This window comes from Microtus oregoni, unplaced genomic scaffold (assembly GCF_018167655.1).
Source record: "Microtus oregoni isolate MIOR12 unplaced genomic scaffold, Mior012 000018F_ref0000195, whole genome shotgun sequence".
NCBI lineage: Eukaryota > Metazoa > Chordata > Mammalia > Rodentia > Cricetidae > Microtus > Microtus oregoni.
The window spans coordinates 39,551,901-39,569,449 of NW_024543077.1; the positions used below are offsets into that span (position 1 = coordinate 39,551,901).

The 17,549-nt window shown below is 46.8% G+C and overlaps 1 protein-coding gene across 2 annotated transcripts; it reads left to right on the plus strand.

Annotated features, from left to right (window-relative positions):
* Positions 1 to 2,543: 2,543 nt before the first annotated feature.
* Positions 2,544 to 16,003, plus strand: LOC121459010 (basic leucine zipper and W2 domain-containing protein 1). 2 transcript variants are annotated; one of them, XM_041668469.1, is made up of 11 exons: positions 2,544 to 2,659; positions 3,637 to 3,710; positions 7,499 to 7,675; positions 8,283 to 8,377; positions 9,922 to 9,987; positions 10,734 to 10,869; positions 11,498 to 11,778; positions 12,660 to 12,806; positions 13,412 to 13,550; positions 13,969 to 14,091; positions 14,617 to 16,003. In XM_041668469.1, the coding sequence occupies exons 2-11, from the start codon at positions 3,647 to 3,649 to the stop codon at positions 14,646 to 14,648; spliced, it is 1,260 nt and encodes a 419-aa protein (XP_041524403.1). In that variant the 5' UTR covers positions 2,544 to 2,659; positions 3,637 to 3,646; the 3' UTR covers positions 14,649 to 16,003. The 2 variants fall into 2 exon arrangements, with proteins under 2 accessions (XP_041524403.1, XP_041524404.1); XM_041668470.1 differs by lacking the exons at positions 2,544 to 2,659; positions 3,637 to 3,710; positions 8,283 to 8,377 and having other exon boundaries at positions 7,598 to 7,681.
* The last annotated feature ends 1,546 nt before the right edge of the window (positions 16,004 to 17,549 follow it).

Genomic DNA, 17,549 nt, shown 5'->3' on the forward strand with positions numbered 1-17,549 from the left:
ACCAGGTTGCCCTGGACCTCACAGATTACCACCTGAGTGCTGGGATAAAGGTGTGCATTACTACACTGGGCAAAGTAGGGTCTCTTAATTGAACATGGAGCCTGAATGCACGGCTTGTCTGGCTGGCCACCCTGCTCTAAGTATTCCCTTCCTCCACTTCCCTGTACTGGGATTATAGGTGGGCTGCCACGGACACCGACTTCTATGTAGTAGGTTCTGAGAGTTTGGATTTGAGTAATCATACTTTGTGGCACATTTTACATCTCCCAAGCCATGTTTTAATTTTTAGTGAACGTAACTTTTTAACTCTCATACGTGTCTTCATCAGATTGTTCCCTGCCTGGGATGATGGTTTTGACTGCTTACTGGACATCAATGGTACAGGAAGTAAGGGTGGAAAATGGTCTTTCATGAAGACATTTGGACACTGATGAGAAAGAATGCGGGCTACACTTAGGAAGATCACCCAGGAATGTAAGGAACCCACAATTAGTTAGTGGGGACAGAAACATGAATCAACCAGACTTGATGACTGGTGCCTATAATCCTAGCACCAGGAAAAGCTGATGGAGGAGGATTACCAGCTCAAGGCCAGCCTTGGCCACGTAGCAAGACCCTGTCTTAAAAATGCAAAGACAGGATGTGATTGCAATGCTACTGGGGAAGACAGAGAATCGGGAATACGGCAAACGCAGACGGAGGCTTTATGAGGATCTGGGCCTGCCTGATTGGTCATCTCTGTCTCCAGCTTTGGTGTGACCAGGCAGTTCATTACACCGGTGGAGCCAGATGGCCAGGTTCCGACTGAGAGCTAGTTCTTCCACTAACAGCTCTATATGACCCCGGGCAAGTTAACCAAACTTCCTGCCTTCTTTTCCCAACGTGGTTAGATGAACCATTGTGTTAAGGTCACGGGGCAATGCAATGGCCTTAGGGACTCAGTGTAATGGATAAAGCACTTAGGAGAATGTCTGATGATACCCAGACACGTACACACTACACACACACAGCTTTTTCATGTCTGGTACACAGACATGTACACATTACACACACACAGCTTCTTCGTGTCTGATACCCAGACATGTAGTACACACTACACACACCGCGTTTTAATTCGTGAAATATTGTAACCTTAACAAATCTGAAACAAAGATAATATGGGGAAGTGGTAGTTTATGACACAGAGCACAAAATGAGATTTCCATTTGTAACGCCAGGGGTCAGAGGGATGAACGGGGTTAGAGGATAAAGGTGCAGAGCCCTGACCCCCATCACTTTCTGCCTGTGCTCCACAGCCTTCTCAGGTTCCACCAAAGTTCAGTTCCACTGGCCCCCGGCAGCAGTACCTCCAAGGGGTTAGGCTCTTCCTGCTAGGTTATCTTCCCACCGCTGCTCCTTCAGTTTGGGGAGAAATAGCGCCTAGATCCAACTAAGAGCAGCTCAATGACTTAGAGGTGAATCCGAAACTTCTCCAAATGCAGTAAATGTTAAGTCCCCCAAGAACGTAGGCGCCTTGTATGTATGAGTAAGAAAGATTGAAGGTGTGAGACAGGAATCGTGGTAGACTATTGAGTAACCCGCATACCCAGAGCAAGGTTTTAAGGAATCCAGGAACACGTTAAATATTAAGAGACTAAGAATGACTGGATTTTTCTATAACTTTAGGAAACGACTCTAAGAAGAAAATGTCCATTCAAGTTGATAGGCAAAGGCTGCGGTCAGAGCAGTAGGAAGGCGAATAATAAATACACGCCGATTTTTATCGATATGTCTGGTAAGAACAAGAAGTTGAGACGGGGAAGGTGATTTTAAGGACAAATTCCGATTTCAGGGTTTCTCTGGCCGGAGAGCGAGGAAGCAGAAGAAAAGGGCACCCAACAGGGTGCAGGCGCACAGTTTCACCTGACGTCCCCGAGAACAAACCTCCCTAGGGTCCTCAGAGTGCAATGCCTGCATCTCGGAGACTCTGGGATGCAGGCACATCCTGGGGTCCTGCCCCAGAACCAGTGACAAAGCCCACGGGTGGGGACCTTGCCATCAGCTTTAACAAGTCTCCAGTCCGCCACGGTCAGGGGACAAGCACCGCTCGCTTGCAAGGCGGGGTGGCGGGCAGGGGTTCAGCCTCGCCCTCAGCCGTCTGCACCGCGGAGCAAGGAGGCCCAGCTCCACACGGGACCCCAGATAACCCCGACCACCTCCACGCATGCAGCCCAGCCATCGACCCCCAACCCCAGGACGGGGCGGACGGGTCCATCACACGCCCGTCGAGGGGCGTCTTCCCCCTTCCATCCCCACCCGGAGCGGAAAGGCCAGACAGAGAGAGAGAGAGAGAGAGAGAGAGAGAGAGAGAGAGAGAGAGGAAACGACCCCGATCCAAGCATCCATCAGGGCGGCGTAGAGCTGCAAAGCGGAACGGAGAATCCTAACCCCTCAGCGCCGGCCACCCGGAATGGGACCGCGTCCCTCCCCCTCCTCACGACCCCCCCACCCCCGGTGCGAACCGGCGCAGGGTCGAAATCTCGCGAGAGCGTGCGGCCGGGGCGGGGGTGGTGCCTCTTCCTCCCCTGCTGCTCGCGTTAGTTCCGGTCGCAGAGGAGACAGCGCCGTAGTCGCCGCCAGCTCGGGGGTTTCTGGCTCTTTTCTCTCCGCCTTAAATTCGGTGAGGCGAGCGCGGCGCAGGGCCGTGCGGGGAGCGGCGGCGGGCGCGGCGCGGCCCGGCGGAGGGCGAAGGGTGGGCGGCGGCGCGGTTCGGCGGGGCCCGGGGAGGCCTGGATTCGTGACCGCCGCCGGGGCGAGCGGGAGGGCGAGCGAGGCCGCGGGGTGCCGGGGTGGCGGGCGCGCCCCTGTGTGCGCCCCGGCCGGCCTGGGTAACAAAGCCACCGCGGCCTCTGTTGGGTGATGTAGGCGTGGGGGGGTTCGGCGGGCGGGGCACAGCCGCCGCCACCACCGCCGCGGCCGCCGCCTCCGCCGCTGCTTTTTTTCGCGGGAGGGCGGGCGGATGTACGGGGCGGCGGGGGCCCCGGCGCGCAGCGCCTCGGCGCCTGTGGTCCGCTCGGCGCGGCGGCCACCACCGCAGGCGACGGGGTCAGTGGAGAAGGGGGTCCCCCCCACCCCAACATGGAGCTTCCCCCCGGAGCCCCAGCCGGTTGGGGCCCTCCGAGGCGGGGAGGCACGGGAAAGGGTGTGGATACGGGGAGACACGTGCCCCGGGGAAGGAGGCGGCGGCTCGGGCCGTAGCGTTTTGCGGCCGGCTCTGGTTTTGCAGCTTGGAGAAGGGTGCAAAGCTCCAGGCGCCACTTTGGAGTGCGGGGTGGTGCGGCCGTGGTGATGGTCCTCAGAGTTCTGATTACTTAGAAAGAAGTGGGCGATCCGAAGGGAAGTGTGGGAGAGACTGAGCAATTAGGCTCGTGATAGGCGATCTGCCACCCTACAGAGTGACAGTGTCGTTCCACGACTTCGTTAAAGGGGTTCTTGGAGAGGGACGCTTCCACTGCACTGGCTCGGTTGCCCATGAACGGAAAGAAAGTGTGCACGGTTTGTTAGCTGTGGTTTTGACCTAAGGTTTGATACTTTGTTTTCGAAGTTAAAACAAAGATGGAACAGACGCTTTTTAAGGCCCTGTTTCTCTTTTCCTAGGGTGTCTTTTATGAATAATCAAAAGCAGCAAAAACCAACGCTATCAGGCCAGCGTTTTAAAACCAGAAAAAGAGGTAAATATTTACAAATCTTCCTTAAGCCTTCAGACATTTTGTATCTCGGTTTCCTCTCACAGTCAACTGCATGTTACTAAATCTCAAGAAAGTAGCAGAAACGAGCTTCTAGTTGGCTGCTTGTAGAATATGGTTCCCATTGTAATTTTTTTAAGTGTTTCATATTTTTCTTTCTTTGTTTTTTTTCATTCATTTATTTATTTATTTAATTTATTTATTTTTGTGTTTTGTTTTTCCAGACAGGGTTTCTCTGTGTTGCTTTGTAGCCAGTCCTGGAACTAGCTCTTGTAGACCAGGCTGGCCTCGAACTCACAGAGATCGGAGTGCTGGGATTAAAGGCATGTGCCACCACTGCCCTGCAAGGGTTTCAGATTGTAGCTCAGGCTGGCCTCCAAATGCTGGCATTAAAGGCATGAGCTCCTGCTGGCAATCCAATTTGAGGATTGAAGTTAGGGCTCTGTCTTTAATCCCAGCACTTAGGGGGCAGAAGCCGGCGGATCTCTTGAGTTCAAGGCCAGCCTGAGCTACAGACTGAGTTGTAGAACAGCCAGGGATAAACAGAGAAACCCTGTTTCAAAAAACCTAATCAACCAAAGGAAAAGTTGAAGTGGTGTTCTTGGAAAACCCACATTGACTAGGCATGGTGGCATACATCTTTAATTCTGGCAGTGGAGAGGCCAGTAAATGGAGATCTGTTTAGTGAGTTCTAGACCAGCTTGGGCAATGTGCTGAGACTCTGTCTCAGGGGAAAAAAATAAATAAATAAAACGAAGCACACATTAACGTGTTGAATGGTTTGGAGGAAATTGAGACTGCACTGACTACTGGTCTTAGGCGTCTGGTTTTCATAGATAGTTTGACATACACGTGACAGTATTTTTTTTTTTTTTTGTAATCTTCATACTGTCCCCCTGTGATAAAGCCAAAGTATATCTTGTTCTAGTCTTTGTAAGTATAGACATTGACTGGATACAGTGAGTGGTCTTTAAAGCAGTTTGTCAGTAATGAAGAACAGTATGTATTCTCAGAGTTTGTAGATTCCTGGCTTCCTCCTAATATAATTGATAGTAACAGATGACTTTTATTAGTAGTATCTGGGAGGTGACACTTCCTTAAGGTCAGATAAAGATCATTCATACCTGGTATGTTGTGGCATATGCCCATAAGACTGAGGCAGAAGTCACCATCAGTGACTGGACGAGCCTAGGATATAAAAGACCCTCTTTTAAGCCCTCCTCCTGCCTCCCCCCAAGAACAAAAGTAACAACAGCGAAAAAAGGGAGGGGGGGATCTTTCATGGCCTCCTGGTTCAGGGTATCTGGGACCTAAGGGAGTTTTGAAGGCAGGGCTTTTAGTAAAATCAAGAAAAAATAATTTCTTTATCTACTAGTATATAAAAAAAGTCAGCTATCTAGCCTTGGCTGGCAAATGTGAGAATTCAGATGCCATTGTCTGGCATAAATTGGCAAAACAAGACATCCCAGGGCAGGGGTCACAGTCAGTGGCAGGGTTAGAGGAGACTCACAGAAACTGAGGCACATGTTGTTTTGTAAGGGAATGTACATATTGAAAATGGCTAATTTGGGCCTGGTGCTGTCCCGGCAGTTAAGTGCACTGTTCTCGTAGAGTGTCTGGGTTTGATTGGCAGCTCATGTCCGCCTGTAACGCCAGTTCTGGGATACAGAATCCACTCCTGGCCTCCTCAGGCTCCAGGCACACGCGTGCACGTAGGTGTTTATATTTAAATGAAGAAAGTGGTTAGTTGCACAAATGCACGGGGTATAGTAGAAGTTGGGATTTCGTTCTGGGTTTTGAGGCAGGGTCTCCATGAAGCCCTGGTTGTCCTCAAGCTCACACATCCTTTTGCCTTTGTCTCCCGAGTGTTGGGGTTAAAGGTGTATGTCACCATGCCCAGCCCAACAATCAAGTGTTTTGACTTCAGGGTGCATAACTGCTCTAAATTACTAGCCAATGTGGTCTTTCAGTTGTGTAATTTCCCTTCCGGAAAGATTGACCTCTTAAGCTTATTACTAGGTTTAAAGCCAGATGAATAGTTAGATTGAAAAGAAAAGCCAAAGTGTTGTGGACACATAAAAGAAAAGGGAAAGGGCTGGAGAGATGGCTCAGCGGTTAAGAGCACTGGCTGCTCTTCCAGAGGACCCAGGTTCAATTCCCAGCCCCACATGGCAGCTCACAACTGTCTGTAACTCCATTTCAAGGGGATCTGACACCTTCACACCAGTGCACATAAAGTTAAATAAATTGTTAAAAGGGGGTGGGGAGAGAGAACCACCAAAAACTTAGAGAGTAGTATGGTCATGCATACAGCTACATAGCAAAACTTTGTCTCAGAAAACAAAGCAGCCAGGCAGTGGTGGTGCACGCCTTTAATCTCTAGTAGAGACTTAATCTGAAGGTAGAGACAGGCAGATCTCTGAGTTTAGGACTAACCTGGTCTACAGGGCGGCCAGGGCTACTAGAGACCCAGTCTGGGTAAAAACCAAAACAGAACTGGGGATGTAGTTTTGTAGAGTGCTTGTTTAGCATTTATAAGGCCCTAGAATCTACCCCAGAGCTTAAGATATGGAAGCTGAAGGATCTTAAATTGAAGGTCATAGTGAGTTTGAGGGCGTCCTGAAGCAAGTGAGATGCTGTCTCAGAAACATCCAGAAAGGGACTGAGGAGAAAACTGAGAAAAGTGCTTTCCACACAGCATGCAGACCTGCACTGCATCCATGACCCACACAGCATGCAGACCTGCACTGCATCCCTAATCACACAGCATGCAGACCTGCACTGCATCCCTGACCCACACAGCATGCAGACCTGCACTGCATCCCTAACCACACAGCATGCAGACCTGCACTGCATCCCTGACCCACACAGCATGCAGACCTGCACTGGATCCCTGACCACACAGCATGCAGACCTGCACTGCATCCCTGATCACACAACGTGCAGACCTGCACTGGATCCCTGACCACACAGCGTGCAGACCTGCACTGGGTCCCTGACCCACACAGCATGCAGACCTGCACTGCATCCCTGACCACACAGCGTGCAGACCTGCACTGGGTCCCTGACCCACATGAAAGCCTGTGACTCATCTTGGGTGAGGCAGAGACAGGAGGATCCTGGAACCTGCTGGCCAGCCACTCTGGCTAAATCAGTGAGCTCTAGGTCCAGCTAGAGACTGTCTTAATAAAATGGATACAAGTTAGGCGGATACTCTGTATCCCCTAGTAGAGCTGGGGCTGGGCTGTGGAGGTAGCTCAGTAGTATAGCAGATACAAGACTGGATTCTGTACCCACTTCTCTAGCAGGTGGAACTATAAAGTTAGGCAGATACCAGTAACCCTGTCCTGTGGAGAGAGTAGGGCGGCTGGGTGGGCACTTGAGTGCACACATTTTCAGAGGAATAAAGTCTACATGGTATAGAAAGGCTGATGTTACAGGATCTCACTAGATAGAGCAGACTGGAACACAGACCACCTGCCTCTGCCTTTCCAGTGCTGGATTAAAGGCGTGTGCCTCCATGGCTGGTACGGTTAGTGCTCAGGAGAGCAGCCTGGTGGAAGTGGAGTGGCCCCCTGGTCCTGGCAAGATGGATTGGCCTTGCAGAGGGGACACTGGGTGTGATTAATCTTTCTCCTATCAAGCTTACTTGTTTCAAGTCTTGGGATACTTACCTTTTCCAGCTATCAAGTTAAACGAAACTCAGTGATTTGGTTACCTAGCTTCATAAGGTACTGGCTGTACCATCTGTGATAACTTTGTTCTCTCTGCAGATGAAAAAGAGAGGTTTGACCCTACTCAGTTTCAAGACTGCATTATTCAAGGCTTAAGTGAAACTGGTACTGACTTGGAAGCAGTAGCTAAGTTTCTTGATGCTTCCGGAGCAAAACTTGACTACCGCCGCTATGCAGAAACACTCTTCGACATCCTGGTGGCTGGCGGAATGCTGGGTAAGTGTCTGGGAGCTGTGGGTGTGACACACAGAGGTAATGGAAAAGCCAGAGAGGGTGGGATTGGTTTCAATGTGTTCTGTTTCGTTTCTACCCCCTCTGGGCTGGGAGTTGGGAATTTTGAAATAGGGCTATTACTTATATATTTTATTTTATGTGCATTGGTGTTTTGCCTGCATGTTTTTCCATGTGAGGCGTCAGATCCCCTGGAACCAAGTTACAGACAGTTGTGATCTGCCATTAAGGTACTGGGGAATTGAGCCCAGTGTACTTAACCACTGAGCAATCTCCAGCCCAGCCCCCAAACCCAAACCTATTAAAGTATTTACTAAAGGAATTTTCTGGTGTGTGCGTGTGTGGAGGAGGAGGAGTCTTTTGATGCTTTTCCTGTGCACCCCTGGCTGACATGGTGGTCACTGTGTAGGTTAGGATGCCCTCGGGTTGACCAGACAGACTTTTCCTCTTTTTAATCCCCTTTGTTTGGGGGCATGTTTTATTTTACGTTGTTACTACTTTGTTTTACATTGGAAACCCTTATTAGTATGTAAGGCTGAAATGATCACCCATTTAAGATGAAGGCCCTGCAATTCACTGTTGGCTGTCTCAGCCCCAGGTGGTACACTGGCAGACGACATGATGCGCACAAATGTCTGCGTGTTCGCAGCACAAGAGGACCTCGAAACCATGCAAGCATTTGCTCAGGTGAGTGAGACTGTCCCTCATAGCTGCCGTCTGTCTGGGGGTGGGTAACAGGTATTAAGTTTTAAGGGTTTAGGTCTTAATAAAATATAGTAGATTAGAAACTTCAGAAGAATAAAATAGAAAAAAAATTTGAGACAAAGTCTTAGTATGTAGCCTTTGCTAGCCTTAAACTCAGATCTGCCTTCCTCAGCAATCCCAGCCTTTGTTCTTTTCTCTCTTTTGGTGGAAAAATTATTATGGTGTGTGCCATTGAGTGCAGTAGCCTTAGAGACCAGCGGCATCAGATGCTCTGAATCCATAGTAACAGGCAGTAGCGAACTTGCCTGTGGTTAGTGCTGGGAACCACACTCTCCAGCCCCAGATGTGTTTCTCTGGAATTACCCTTTAAGAAAGGCGGTAAAGGCCGGGCGGTGGTGGCGCACGCCTTTAATCCCAGCACTTGGGAGGCAGAGGCAGGCGGATCTTTGTGAGTTCGAGACCAGCCTGGTCTACAAGAGCTAGTTCCAGGACAGGCTCCAAAACCACAGAGAAACCCTGTCTCGAAAAACCAAAAAAAAAAAAAAGAAAGGCAGTAAAGTGGCTTGGATAACGCATTCCTATACTCCCAGCACTTGAGAAGTTGAGGCAGGGGCTGGAAAGATGTCTCAGTGGTTAAGAGTACTACTGACTGTTCTTCTAGAGGACCCAGGTTCAGTTTCTAGCACCCACATGGCAGCTCACAACTGTATCTCCCATTCCAGGGGGCCCCGAACCCATGACAAAACACCAATGCACATTAAAAAAGGAAAAAAAAGCCGGGCGGTGGTGGCGCACGCCTTTAATCCCAGCACTTGGGAGACAGAGGCAGGCGGATCTCTGAATTTGAGACCAGCCTGGTCTACAAGAGCTAGTTCCAGGACAGGCTCAAAAACCACAGAGAAACCCTGTCTCGAAAAAACCAAAAAAAAAGGAAAAAAAAATTGAGGCAGAAGAATGGAGGAGAATTCGAGTATACAGTGTGTTCAGTGCCAGCCTAGACAGCATGAACACCTGTTTGAGTCCCCTAGCCCACCTCCACAAGAAGATGCTGACCTGGATGTGGGCATTCGTGCCTGTGTTCCCAGACTCAGGAGACTGAGATCAAAAAAAGCTAGGATGAACAGAAAAGTCAGTTTTCTATTGGAATTGCCATATTGAGCCATTCTTTAGACCGTCTTTGCGTTTTGAAGAAAAGAGATGAGTTCATTGATGCGGATTGGACTGGACTGGAGCTTACTTTATGCCCAGCCTAGGCTTGAACTTCGGAACCCCTGGGCCTCAGCCTTCCCAGTGCATTCAGAGTCATGGTTAAATCTTTGCTGCTTGTCAGCAGAGAACTTGATGTCTCTAGCCTGGAATTTGGTGTCTGTTTAGGGAAAATAGAACTGTATTTTATGATGTTACTGTTTAACATAAAGTGATAAGCTATTGGAGTGGTTTCAAGTGTTCTTAGTTTCAGTATGTGGTGAGATTGTCCAGTAGAGAGGCCTCTTTTTGGTTCTAGAAATGACTTTGATCTCTTCTAGGTTTTTAACAAGTTAATAAGGCGCTACAAATACCTGGAGAAAGGTTTTGAGGATGAAGTTAAAAAGGTACGAGAAGGAGTTGGGTACAGTGCGGCCTGTGCTTAGCATGTGCAAGACCAAGTTCAGTCTTCTAGCCCTGGATCAGAAAGGGAAAAGGACAGATGGGGAAATGTTCCAAGTCAGCCACGTGTTGGGTATAGTTTTAGACATTTAAGTAGGCTATTATTGAAATACAATTTGGGGGAGTATATCTGTTAGTATGCTGAAATATTTGAAATTCACACATTGTCACTTAGTGTTTGAAACAAATGGGTGTTGTGTTGAAACAAATGGCAGTTAAAAAATCTATGGATTAGCTGGGGGGTGGTGGCTCACGCCTTTAATCCCAGCTCTCGGGTGAATCTCTGTGAGTCTGAGGAGAGCCAGGGTTACACAGAGAGAGACCCTATCTGAAAAAAAACTAAAGCAAATCTAGGGATGTTTAGAAGCTGGAGGGTGAAGGACCAGGGCATAAGATCTAAAGAGATTGCTTGTATTTGGGTCCTAATGCCAGATGTTTCATAATGAAGGCAGCAGGAAGAAGTCTGACAGAGTTGGTAGGCTCTGTTGTAGCTCTTCAGTGTTGATACAAACAGTGTAGGGCGAGTATGTGATGAGACCAGGACACAGACATTAAGGAATTGCCCAGGACTAGGGTTAATGAGTTGTAACAGATCCAAATCTGAATGGGTAGGCCTCAGAGCTGGTGTAGTTTCTTTTACTGCTTCTAGCAGAATGCAAGGCTTTCTAACCCTCACATTTTCCTCTTACAGTTACTGCTCTTCCTGAAGGGGTTTTCAGAGTCGGAGAGGAACAAGCTCGCCATGTTGACTGGGGTTCTTCTGGCTAATGGAACCCTTAACGCATCCATTCTTAACAGCCTTTATAATGAGAATCTGGTTAAAGAAGGTATTAGCTCCTGAGCTGCTGCGAAAGCCTGCCTTCCTGTTGGTGTGTGTGTGAGGGTCTGTGGACAGAGTGTGTGCTTGGAGCTGGGGAGGGGGCTCGCATGTTCCTTAGTTAAGATTTATTTTTATGTATGTGTGAGTCTATGTACACCACATGCATGCAGAAGTCCTGGGTGACTAGAGGAGAATGTTGGGTTTCCAGGAACTAAAGTTACGGGTGGCTATAAACTGTGTAGGTGCTGGGATTCGAATCCAGTGCTCCTAACCATTGAACGAACCAGCCATCTATCCAGTCCCTTTAAAAGAAAACGTTTTTAAGCGCTCCTTAGTGTGGGCACTTGCTTCATACCTTTGGCACCCAAGTTTGGGGTGTGTCTTTAGAATCCAGGTTGAGCTTTCTCCCAGCTGAGCCTCAATCCCTCCCCTACAGTCATTTTTTTCCTCCATACTCCAAAGTTGCTGGGAATGTGGGGTCCCTTTAATTCTAAGAGTAGCACTGGCTAGCTGAGGCGACAGAAAACGAGGCGTGGCGTGAAATGGTCACACTGGCGCAGGGGAGTGGAAGCTCTGGCTGGACTTGGAGAAACTGAGGCGGGTACTTCGATTAGATAAGCTTCTTTGTTTTACAGGGGTTTCAGCAGCATTTGCTGTAAAGCTCTTCAAATCATGGATAAATGAAAAAGACATCAATGCAGTCGCTGCAAGTCTCCGGAAAGTCAGCATGGACAACAGACTGATGGAGCTGTTCCCTGCCAATAAGCAGAGCGTGGAGCACTTCACCAAGTATTTCACCGAGGCAGGCTTGAAGGAGCTGTCGGAGTACGTCCGCAACCAGCAAACCATCGGGGCACGGAAGGAGCTCCAGAAAGAGCTCCAGGAGCAGATGTCCCGAGGGGATCCATTCAAGGACGTAAGCTACTCTGTGTAAAGTATATATGTCTGTTGTCTGCATACATGGCTGTCTGCCACGTGTGTGAGTGGGTCAGAGGAGGAGGCTTCATTCTCCTGGGACAGCAGCCAGCTCTTAACTGTTGAGCTATCCATCCGGCCCTCTTTAAGCCATCTTTTTATGGCTACATTTGAAGTTTTACTCATGACCCAGATTTTGTAATGATAAGCCAGGGGTAGACATTTTTCATTTGAGACAAGTTTTGTTATGGTTTGTACATTTATTTGGAGGGGTGGGCATTTGTATGCTGATTTCCCACCATGTGGGTCTGGGTAATTAATCTTGGGTTGTCAGGCTTGGTTACAGGCACCTTACCTGTTTGCTGCGGCCTCTCACCTGCCCGAGTCAGTTCGTATATAAAAGAGTTTGAGCCCCAAGATTCTGGCCCCGGCAATGGTTTCCTGTTTGTATGCGGTACAGGTAGAATTTGCTGCTGGTTTCGTGGAAAGGCTTTGTTTTCAGGCATGGGTTCACCATAAAGCTCTGTCTGGCCTGGGACTTCTCTGTAGGCTACATTGGTCTCAAGCTCAGAGACCCACCTGCCTCTACCTCAGTGCTGGGGTTAAAGGCACCACCACGCCTGGCTATAAAGTTTTTAATTTTATTTTCTACGTGCATTAGTGTTTTGCCATGGATATTGGGGCCCCTGGAACTAGAGTCACAAATAGTTGTAAGCTGCCATGTGGGTGCTTGGAATTGAACCTGGGCCCTCTGGAAGAACAGCCAGTGCTCTTAACTGCTGAGCCATTGCTCCAGCCCCTAAAAAGGCCTTTTAGTGCTTTTGTAAAATGTCTAAATTGGATGTGTAAAGTATGTTTATAATTTTTTGGATGATTTTGCAGATAATTTTGTATGTCAAGGAGGAGATGAAAAAAAATAACATCCCAGAGCCAGTCGTCATTGGGATAGTCTGGGCAAGTGTGATGAGCACCGTCGAGTGGAACAAAAAAGAGGAGCTTGTAGCAGAACAAGCCATCAAGCACTTGAAGGTACTGGGGTTGCTCCTTGGTAGAGCAAACTCGCACGTCAGGTGGTGGTGGGTGGTGTGGACCATCAGTGGGTGTTCATCCAAGGAGTTGGCTGTCAACATGTAGGTCATGACCTCTTTTAGGGGTGGGTCAAATGACCCTTTCAGTTATATAACAATTCATAAAAGTAGCAAAGCTACAGTTCTAAAGTAATAACAATTTTCTGGATCCTACAAGGGAGGAACAAAGGATCTCAGCAGTAGGAAGGCTGAGATCTGGTGCTCTAAAGGATTCACCACATTGATGGTGCTGGGGGTGATCCACTGTGCGTAGACATTAGTGTTGACAGTGCTTTTTAAGGCTGACCTGACTTCATTTGGTTCATAAATTAAAAGTAATTTAAGCCTGTGATTTGGTGCTGCTGAGGGAGTCAAGACACGGGAAGGTCTGGAGCACACTCACCACACACAGCTCAGTGTATTCTTCTGCTCTGCTATTTTTCAGTCCTGTCCACCAGTGAACTGATTATAATTCACTGTGGTTACAGGGAGTTGCGCTCTGTATTGTAGGGTTATGTAGTGGGTAACTGCTGTAATGAGTGAGCCGTTTTTGTTTGTTTCTCAAAGCAATACAGCCCTCTGCTCGCTGCCTTTACCACGCAGGGTCAGTCTGAGCTGACCCTGTTATTGAAGATTCAGGAGTACTGCTATGACAACATTCACTTCATGAAAGCCTTCCAGAAAATAGTGGTGCTTTTTTATAAAGGTAAGTCTTCAGTCTTGTAAAAGTTGTATTAAGTCCATAAGTACTAGAAATAAGGAGTGTCTGGACATGAGCTTCCCGTAGTCACAAAGTAAAATAGTCATCTGTACTAAAATTGAGGGTTGCTGTTCTGTTTATGTTTGAGATAGGCTATCACTGTTTTGTTGACTGGCCTGGAACTTACAGGGAGATCCACCTGCCTCTGCCTCCCCAGTGTATTGCAGCAGAATTGGGTGGTTTTATTTGCTACATTGCTATTGGAACACTTGTGAGGCTTGTGGACAAGTTAAATAATACAAGTGAAAATCTCTCCACCCCACCTGCCTTATCCCCACAGAAAAACAAGTGCCAAGCAGGCATTAGTACCTTAATGTGCTTTGGTAGAAAGATTGTGTTCCAAGTTCTATGTCGTTATTTGTAGCTGAGGTCCTGAGTGAAGAGCCCATTCTGAAGTGGTATAAAGATGCACACGTCGCAAAGGGGAAAAGTGTCTTCCTTGAGCAGATGAAGAAGTTTGTAGAATGGCTCAAAAATGCTGAAGAGGGTAAGTCATCCTCTGTAGATTGGTTGGAGCGTTTGGTTTGTGTTCTTTTTAGACAAAACTTCGTGGTGTAGCCCTGAATGGCTTTGAAGTTGTTGCTGTTCCCTTGCCTCTACCACCCAGCGGCTAAGTTACAGGTACACACAGGTTTCTTTCCTCCCCTCGCCGCTCTGTATCTGGGGAGGTTTCTGCTCTTTATATTACCCAGGGTTATCTCTTTTTCTGCCAAGAGGGGAAACTAGACTTTAACCATTGTAATATTCTTTAAATTTTTATTATATTTGTATTTAGTGTATGTGTATGAGTGTGGTCGCCACATGTGGGAACAAGTTTCCTTCTGCAGGGATCAGACTGGGGCTAGATCTTTCCATGGAGTCTTACACTAAACGGTAGAGACATAGATTTTTGAGCTGCGTAAATATACACACGTTCTCAGTTGATGTTGGTCAAGTTCTTATATGACTGCGAAGGTTTAAGTACTGGACGCTGGCCTCCTGAAATGATGTTGACTGTTTCGCTCTCTTCTAGAGTCTGAGTCTGAAGCTGAAGAAGGTGACTGAATTTTGAGACAACATCCTCAGTAAAGCAAACAGGAGTTGTAGATAAAATGTCATGTCTCATGTGTCCTGGTTCTTACATCTTCCTACCTCCCTATATCAAGCATGATATAAGGGCTTTCATGGCAATTTTTATTTTAACTTTTTATGGTTCCTGGAAACGGTGGGTTTGGTTTCTGAAGCCGTGTGTAAGGAGCTGCAGGGCTGTAGAGTTGAACCTGATGTCAGTTACCTTCTACCTCCTGTCTTTTCTACTGTAATGATGTGATGTAAGGCCTTCCGCAGTGAGTTCACTTTATTCCCTGGGTTTTCTATAGAAACAGTTTTCGAGATATGATTTGGTTAAAAATAATTTGTTACAAAAAATTCTGTTTGCAAATTAAACTGTAAAAGTATCCAAAGTCTCAAAAGGCAATGATTTGTGTGATAATTTAGTATGTGCAGAGCCCTGCTTAGTATGTGCAGATCCTGTAGACAGTTGAGTCCGTAACGTGAATCCTGAGTGTTTAGACCTTTGGTTCTATATGAACATTTTATTGTCCTTTTAGCCCAGATGTTGTGTGCCATGGAGAGCAAACCTGAGTTTGAGAACTCACACATGGCAAAGGGAGGAAGAAGGCTTAGCTTTTTCCTACAAACTTGTGTGTCCACTTGCATCTTTGCAGGTGGATAAAGTCCATCCTCTTCACGCCAGCTTTCTGCTCAGGACACAGCTGAGTACTGTGTGAGGAAAAGGACCCAAAGGAAGCGCTGGTCACTGGCCAGGATCTAAACACAACTCCTCACCTGGAGCGAAGGGGAAAGGCGTTAATAGCCATCTCCCATCTGACAGTATGGCCTGGCTTCCTTTGCTATAGTCAAACACCTAGTAACACCCTAGTTGCCATTTTTTTTTAATTGCCATGAGCCAAATACTTTCTTTAAATGATTAATTCATTTATTTTAATGGCTGCCTTTTTCACCGCTTTTCTTTTTGCTATCCATCTGTAGTTGGTAGGGGGAAAGACTAAAGGTGAACATTTTGAGTTTTTTAATTGGTAAAAGAAAATAGACTAGACTAGAATAATGTCACCAGAGACTAAGTGAAAATTGCCCATTTTTGAAGGTGCCATTCTTAGAAGCCAATAATTTGGTATTTAAAGCTTATTGAGAGAATACCATGTAATATAATTTGAAATAAAGGTATAGTAACCTTGAGAACATTGTAGCAGAATCATTGATGGTGGGGTGAATTTGTAAAATGAATGAAGTTCCATGACAGGCAAATGTATTCACTAGATTCTGTGTAGTCATCTGCTGTTCCTTTGTAATTTGTAGTCCTAAAAATTAATTTTTTTTAAATAAAGTCCATCCTTACATTTAGGTTTTATAGATCAGTCTTTTTTTTACCCCCCAGCAAATCCCACTGATCCCTAATGGTATATACTGTGTGCTGTGCTTTCCAATGTCTCCTGTGTAAGCATTAACAGTTCTTCCTGTCTCTCAGACTCCAATGTAGCTGAAACTACATTGCCCTTTCTACACCCAGATTCTTGCATGTTACTGTTCGAACGCACCGTCTATTATATACTGTGTATAGTGAAAGTGTGGAGTCTTCCAGAAGAACATTATGATCTTTGATCATAGATTTTTCCCTTCATACACAGTAGTGTTTACTTATCAACAATAGCACATGGGTAAAGCAATTTATAAAATGATTCTCATTTTGAATTTCAATGCCAACCTCTGGCCTCTAATATGTAATTCTAGTAGAGGTGTTGAAACTACTTTTAACCATGATGGGTAACTGTTAATTGACTTCCTAAGCTGGTGTCAGTTTCCTAGGCTTTCAGTGTCTTGGGATGCTGTACTGTGTATTTAGAACTGATGAGTGTCACCTCGCTAGGACTGTTGTCCTTAGAAGTACTGTTCTTATAAAACCTCCAGAGACCAATATGCCACATCTTTTACTTGACACAGTGATGGTGTAAGGGGAAATGCATGTGACCAAGGGATTAACCACAGCTGTGTGCAAGCTTTTCATTATCAGAATCCCCAGATCCCTTCCCCTGAGACCTCCCAATAAATTTTAATATACACTATGTGCCGTGTGTCTGTGCTTTATACGTAAAACGTGTAAAAGTATTTTTTGTAGCCTCTAAGAACAAACTTACCAACCTAGAGAGGTTAATGTTTATTCACTTAAGCTTGTTTTTATATCAAGGTCGCTGAAAAAGCCCCCCCCCCACACCTCTCTCCCTCTTCTCTTGACTCACAGGAGGGCCTGTGAATCACCTAACTGATCTGTACCTTGACCTTGGTGCTTTGTAAGGCTTTGCCAATCCTTGAAGCCAGAGGTGGGCACACGGGGTAAACCTAGCAATGCTACAAGTCAGTCTAGTGCTGTGCTGGCTGGCCTGAACTCTGCCTCTTAATATGCACTCACCACACTCAGCATCATCGTAGATCTGAGGATCATTTCCACCACACAAGTCCTAGTGCTTGCACAAATGCTCTTGCCCACTGAACCACTTCCCCAATCCCAAGGCAAGGACTTCAAGAATTTATTAAAGAATACCCAGGTTTACCTTTACAGGGTTGACTTCCCATGTCTTTAAAACCCCTCAAAGTATTTAAGTCACATTTTTATTCTTCTGTATCCATGTAGAAATGCCAAAGATCAAACAAACTCAGGTTGTTGAACCTGAGTTTTTATGCACCGAGTTTTTATGCACTGTGTCTGGCTAAATTTTCAATTTTTTTCCCTCAAGGCAGCTCTGTAGCTTTGGAGCCTGTCCTGGAACTCACTTGGTAGACCGGAATGGCCTCAAACTCACTCATGGAGATTCATCCACCTGTCTCTGCCTGGGATTAAAAAGCACGTGTCACTACCGCCTTACCTCAATTAAAAATAAACAAAAACCC

What these genes read in the sequence shown, in the direction of transcription:
- LOC121459010 (XM_041668469.1), top strand. Translation starts at nt 3,647, where the DNA reads ATGAATAATCAAAAGCAGCAAAAACCAACGCTATCAGGCCAGCGTTTT. An exon ending in TTTTAAAACCAGAAAAAGAG is followed by an intron (nt 3,711 to 7,498) that starts GTAAATATTTAC and finishes TTCTCTCTGCAG; the next exon opens with ATGAAAAAGAGAGGTTTGAC. An exon ending in CCATGCAAGCATTTGCTCAG is followed by an intron (nt 8,378 to 9,921) that starts GTGAGTGAGACT and finishes GATCTCTTCTAG; the next exon opens with GTTTTTAACAAGTTAATAAG.